The sequence below is a fragment of the Perissodus microlepis genome, chromosome 15, assembly GCF_051167445.1.
Source record: "Perissodus microlepis isolate ML-2025 ecotype Zambia chromosome 15, ASM5116744v1, whole genome shotgun sequence".
Classification (NCBI taxonomy): Eukaryota; Metazoa; Chordata; class Actinopteri; order Cichliformes; family Cichlidae; genus Perissodus; species Perissodus microlepis.
The window spans coordinates 15,738,228-15,744,227 of NC_140475.1; the positions used below are offsets into that span (position 1 = coordinate 15,738,228).

Genomic DNA, 6,000 nt, shown 5'->3' on the forward strand with positions numbered 1-6,000 from the left:
ATGGCTGTATTAATTATCAGCCTGCAAACCTTATCTGCATCACTGGCTGGAGATTTTATTGAACCGGTGCATAAAAATGCTGCCAGTGATAAGTTTACACAAGCTGAACGGTCTTAAGGTAACATTTAAGTTAATTTCTTGTATGGTTAGCTGGTACAGAAAATACATGGAGACATATGAATGTTTAGTAAAAAGGTGTGCTTGTTAATTGAAATAAAGAAATGTTCCCTGTACTGATTTGCTACAATTATTCTCACATTTGCATGCTTTTATCACTAAATATGTGGCTCTTTTTCTACAACAAAGCCAAAGTTCTCCTTCCGATCCCCTTTTCCACGCTAATGATAGCCCACGTCTCTGTGAAGCGGCATCCAGTCACTAGTATTTACTTGCAAATTAACAGCACTTAAATTCCCAAAGAGGCCTCAGAGAAATTCCACACATTTGTTACCCAGAGGACCAAATGGCAATGGGTGGGGGTATGGGGTGGGAAAGAGGAGGGGTGGAGGCAATAAAACCTCCTCAGATGAAGCTGGAATTAATGTGTAATTTTAATGCAAATCATTAACAGGGCTATTGTGAACACTGGAGCGTAAAATTCTGATTTTATGTGTGGCGCGTGATGTGTTCTTTGCTGTAACTTTAATGTATGGTTGTGATTTTGGAGGTCAGCTTTCAAACAGCTGTGTGAGCCTCTCCTGCCTCTCTGCGCGTCGGAGATGAGAGTGGAGCAACGGCTGAATGCGGAAATAAAACGCAAACAGGTACGAGATCGAGCGATTACAATGAGAACGTAAGGAGTTTGGTTTCTCGGAGCTCGAGGAATCGTTTGTTTGTTTTGTAACAGCGGATAACTTCCGCGAGTTCATTTAGGCGACTTGCAAAAGCATCGTCCCAAAAGTGGCGAGCAGCACTGTTGCAGCGTTTTTCCTGTGCATACGTGTTTCTGCAGGCGAGACGGACAAAAGAGCTTCAAAGGCTCACTGCGCTGCGGGTTACTGTTTAAACTGAAGTCCCGAAGTCAAGCAGAGGGGTGGGCTTCCAACGCATCCCCCGGAAAACGAGGTTTAAAGTATCGCACTCTGCGCGTGACCGTTTTGATGGGAAGTTTCGGGCAATTCGCAAAAATCACGCGTAACTTGATGAATGTGGTAACCAGAAACCAGTTACCGAAAAAGTATCTCAGTCTGATCTCTTCACTCACGCAATGCCAAAAAGCAATACCCCTCTTTATCAACATGCAGACGTGCAGACTGTATTCCCAACCATTAGGTTTGATTGCATGCAGCGAGAATAAAGTTGGAGCAGAAGCGGCTCATTTGGTTTGCAAAGCGCCAGCAGCTCGTGGCGCTCGCAAACCCAACTGTCCGCTGGCTGGAACAAAAGAGCAACGCTCCTTTAGAAAGTACTTTTAACACATCACAGAGCGCAGGGTGATATTAAATAAAAAGCTCGCAAGCATTTAAGGACGATAAAGATCAAAACAAACCAATCCATCATGCAATTAAGGTGACACATTAGCGTGTCACGGGATGGAAAAACAGCAAAGTGCACCAGGCTTTTAATAAAGGTTGTACAAATCAACGCTGTCTTGCTACATAAATATTATTATACAGTGATGTCCGGGCACACAGGAACTTTTTTTCTCCATTCATGCGCTGCGAGACTGCACTGCTTCACGGCCAAGCTCGGCTCTGCTTGAAATCTACAGGAATAAACGACGCTCAGCGCAAAAAATGTGAAATCTTTCCACTTTAATCCTACTTGCTCATAACTGCAAATGTATGCAATGCTTCGTTTTATTCGTAAATCAGAGGCATAGTAACTCGCGGGTCTGAAGACCTGCGATGCGAAGAGCCAAGCAGAAATGCAGCAACTTAAGTTTTAGGCATTTAAGATAAGAGTTGGCGATCCAGGTGATGAGTGAGATTACTTGTTCATATAAGACAGCGCAAACAAGGCTTTAAATGGGCTGCATTCAAAGCATCGCACACAGGCGACTTGCGTGCGACGAAGTGAGCATTTCATATTTTAACAATGTCAAAAAGGCATCTCCACCTCATGAAAATTACCATTTCCACGTCCGCCGACATTTAAAAAGCCCACATATGTGATAAAACAGGCGATACGGTGCATTTTCAACACCGAGGCTAACTTTTCTCGCACACCTAAACACACCTGTCTGGAATTTATGAGCTTAAACCAACGAGGAAAAAGAAATTGTCGCCTAAACTTTTTCTTCTAACACACGACACAACACAAACCACTTCAAACTGTCGTGTTTTTCTTCTTCTTTTTCCTCTTACCTGTCGGTATTTGGCCAGAGACGTTACCAACTATCGAACAGAGAAGCAGGAGTCCCAGGAATACAGAGAAGAGTGTATCCATGTTTAAAGCCGTGGCCGTGCGAGAGTCTGTAACAGTTTCTCCCCCCCTGAAAGTTTTTTTTTCTTTTTTCTCCGTCTCCAGTCTTCTTTATCTATTTATTCAGCGGGTTATTATTCCTCCTGTTGTGATGAATTCAGCGGCCCCATTCTCTTTTTTCTCTCTCTCCCCGTTTTCTCTCTTTTCGCTTCCTACGGGCTCTCGCGGACTCCACACTTTGTTTCACGCGGAGTGCAGTGAGGGAGCGAGAGGGAGAGAGAGAGAGAGAGAGGCAGGGAGGGGGAGCTCAGCAGAGAAAATGTGTGACGTCACAAATCAGGAGTTTATTGAAAAATAAAAAAATAAGGAATTAATAGAAACGATGTAACAACAGCACCCTGGTTTTCTATTATTTTCTATTATTTTATAAGTAATTAGCATATGTAGATTGAGTTTTTTTTTTTTACTTTATAGTATTATGTTATAACTCTGCAGTATTGGTGACATGTTTATGACCCCCATGCCATTAAGATACGATTAAATTTTAGATTAAAAAAGAAAGAAAATTAACTTGATTTATCATCTACTTGACCTTTTATGTTCTTTCTTGCAAACTCTCTGGCTCGCTCTCTTTCTCTCTCTCTCTCTCTCTGAGAGAGAGAGAGAGAGGGGGAGAGAGGACGGTGCATTCATTTTCCCGGAGTCGTGCCCTAATCCTAAAACTAAGGTCCCTAACCTTAAACCGAGGCTTCACCCTTCTTTTTGTCCCAACAGATGAGTCGGGGTCCTCTCAATCGGACTGCGCAAACAGATTAGGTCTGCACAACATGAGTAACGCCAGTACCAACACACACAGAGTCATAACAATGTCAAGTATGTTTCCCACTGCCTTATTTAAATACTTTTATGTAATCTAGCTGTTGCTTTTATTTTCATTTTAACTGATCTGACTACAAGTGAAGAAAAGAACTGAAGAGGAGAGAAAAAGAGAGCGCAATGTCTTGCAATATATTTAATTCCTTACTGCTTAGTTATTTGTCATTATCAAAAAGTCATTGTTTCATTACAGCCTTCTCTAAGTAAGTACTTTTTTGCATTAAATTGCTAAAATAGTAAAAAGAAAAAAAAAGAAAAAACACAGTGGGAAAATGAACTTTTGTGTTGTTTAAAAACAAACAAACTGAATTCTGAAACATGTTATGGTCATAAAAACAATGATAAATCTCAAAATAAATAGCCCTGATACAAAAATATGCATAATTCCCAGCACAAAAAGGGACGTCTGTCCAACACAGGTCTCTTCAAACCGCTTCCACCTCCAAAGAAAACCATTCTAATAAAGGAAAATAAACAGAATAAGAGGAGAGTAAATGAAGGAGCAAAGAAGCACAATATATATTAAAGTGCTCGTGTTATATTGAAAGACATTTACAGTGCAGAAAGATTAACCAAATTAGAGTTCTGCAGTATAAAAACCATCCTCCAAAGACAGAAACCAGAGCGGTAAAGATGAATGTGCAAAGTCATCAAGATGTACAGCCAGGAGCTGCTTCCATTTGATTTAAAGGAGGCCTTGTGGACAGTTGGTGGACTATGACCGAAAGTGAACTCTTTTTTTTATTTTGAGCTGAGAACCTTTTTGTCAAAGAAAATTACTGCAGCATCCTTGATGACCTTTTACATCTCCCACTTCACTCTACAAAAGTGCACCACCACTAAAAGAAAAAGTATATTTATCACATTTTACTTATATGCAACTGTATGCTAGTGTTTCCGGTTTCTGTGTGCCACAGTTTGACTTGAAAACATATCATTTACCCACACTTCACCAACAGCCAAGAGTTGGTGACAGTATGTCAGAGTGAGGCTGGATAACATCATGACAGACCTGTCAAAAAGACAAAATAGATGTGATTTGGTACACAACTCAGCTAAAAAATAAAAATATGTGACATGGTTGGAAATGTATGAGCAGGGAACAGGTGTGCATCCTCTCTGTGTGTTTTGTCTCTCTTAGTGCCACATCTCCCACATGAAAGGTGTGAAGAATCTCCTTTCCCAAGTTTCAGCCTGCGTGAGACGGGAATATTCACATAGGCATCCCCTGGTTTCTGCAGAGAAAATAGATGTAGTGCTGAGTGTTGCTGTGCTGGTAATTACATGTTTCTTCTTACTGTCGTAACTGTAAACTGTGGCTAGCTAGCCTATTGTCCTGTATGTAAACCTGTGTATCTGTCACCAAATATCACTTTTAGATTCAAATCTCAACTTGCTAATGTTGCAAAGTGTTTGTACCCTGCCATTATACGTAGATGGCCGTGTATTCTCACTACTGCGCTCACTGAAATCGCAGGTTGCAGGTTGTTCGTTGCGGTTATTCGCTTGAACACAGTTCTGTCATGCCATATTTTTGCAGTATACACTGATGCAAAAAGCTCTTGCATTTGCAGTGTTTGTATACAGCATGGGTGGAAATCATTATAGCATATGTGTACTCTCTGCGATGTCGCATGGACACAACTCTATATGCAGCTGCATTATAATGTTTACTGACTCTAAGCTGTATTTATAGATAAACAGATCTTTTGTGCATTGCAACACACACCATGACAGATATGTGATATTAAAAGTGGATACTTTTTCATAAGGATTTGTGCCAAAGCTCATATTTCACAGTGTACTATACGCTCTGATGTGCTGTGGATTTTAAGATGCTTCTCTCCAGTCATTGTTTTTTTTTATTTATTAAAATTTTTTTTTATCCCTCACATCAACCGAAGTAACGGTGCTGCATTTCAGGTGACAAAAGACAGCATACAAAACATGGCATGTAGTCATCGTTGTGTAATAGTACACCGCTAGACTGAAAGTTAGTCTACAAAGGAAAATACACTATGCTGGAAATGGACGGCAAGCATAAATAGATTTTTTATTTTGAAGCACTCCATGACCCCTTTCGATCTCCATGCAGGTACATTGTTCCTGTGCCGGCAATTTTAAGCAATCTAACCTGTCACAGCACTCACTGGAGCTCAATGGTAGCTCAGTGCAATTTTAGGACCAAATGTTCCATCTAGTATCTGTTGTATGATGGATTGCACAAGAGGCCCATGTGCTTTTTAGCTCAGCAGACAGGAACATCTACTCGACAATTCTTCAAAACCATATTCCACATGGGAATATACATATATGTATATATATATATACATATATATACATGTGCATTTGGGTAAAGTCTATTATATTATGGTAAAGGTCTGGGTAAAGTTAATAGATGAGATGCAAAGTCAAATCTCTACTCCACAACTCAGTACGCACCCATAGTCAAACTGCTCCCTGTAGATGTGGCAACACAATGACCCTGAAAGTGCCATTTTCAGGGTCCCAGGTTCTTGTTTTCAAGGTTTTGAGCTTTAGATTCCTCTTTGCTTTTGTGATCTTTTCTTGCATTTCCTCTGGTCCGCAGTGTCTGCTTTGTCTTCTCTGTTTGTAAGAGATGCCATCGTACTGTTTTTGATGTCCTGCTTTATTTTTGAACCAATTTTCTGACTGGGTCATCTGTGTTTTCCCTCCTGTCTAACAGTCTCACCTGCCTTATTGTTGCCACCTGTGCTTTGCATCCACCTTTTTCTTTCC

The 6,000-nt window shown here is 40.6% G+C and overlaps 1 protein-coding gene across 20 annotated transcripts in view; it reads right to left on the reverse strand.

Moving 5' to 3' along the window:
- ptprk (protein tyrosine phosphatase receptor type K) overlaps positions 1–2,625 on the reverse strand; it is a 105,342-nt gene extending 102,717 nt beyond the window's left edge. For all 20 annotated transcript variants that reach the window (XM_084952074.1, XM_084952073.1, XM_084952071.1 and 17 more), the window contains exon 1: positions 2,307–2,625. In XM_084952074.1, the coding sequence (XP_084808200.1) occupies positions 2,307–2,388 (82 nt within the window). In that variant the 5' untranslated portion in view covers positions 2,389–2,625. The remainder of the gene's footprint in view (positions 1–2,306) is intronic.
- Positions 2,626–6,000: the final 3,375 nt, after the last annotated feature.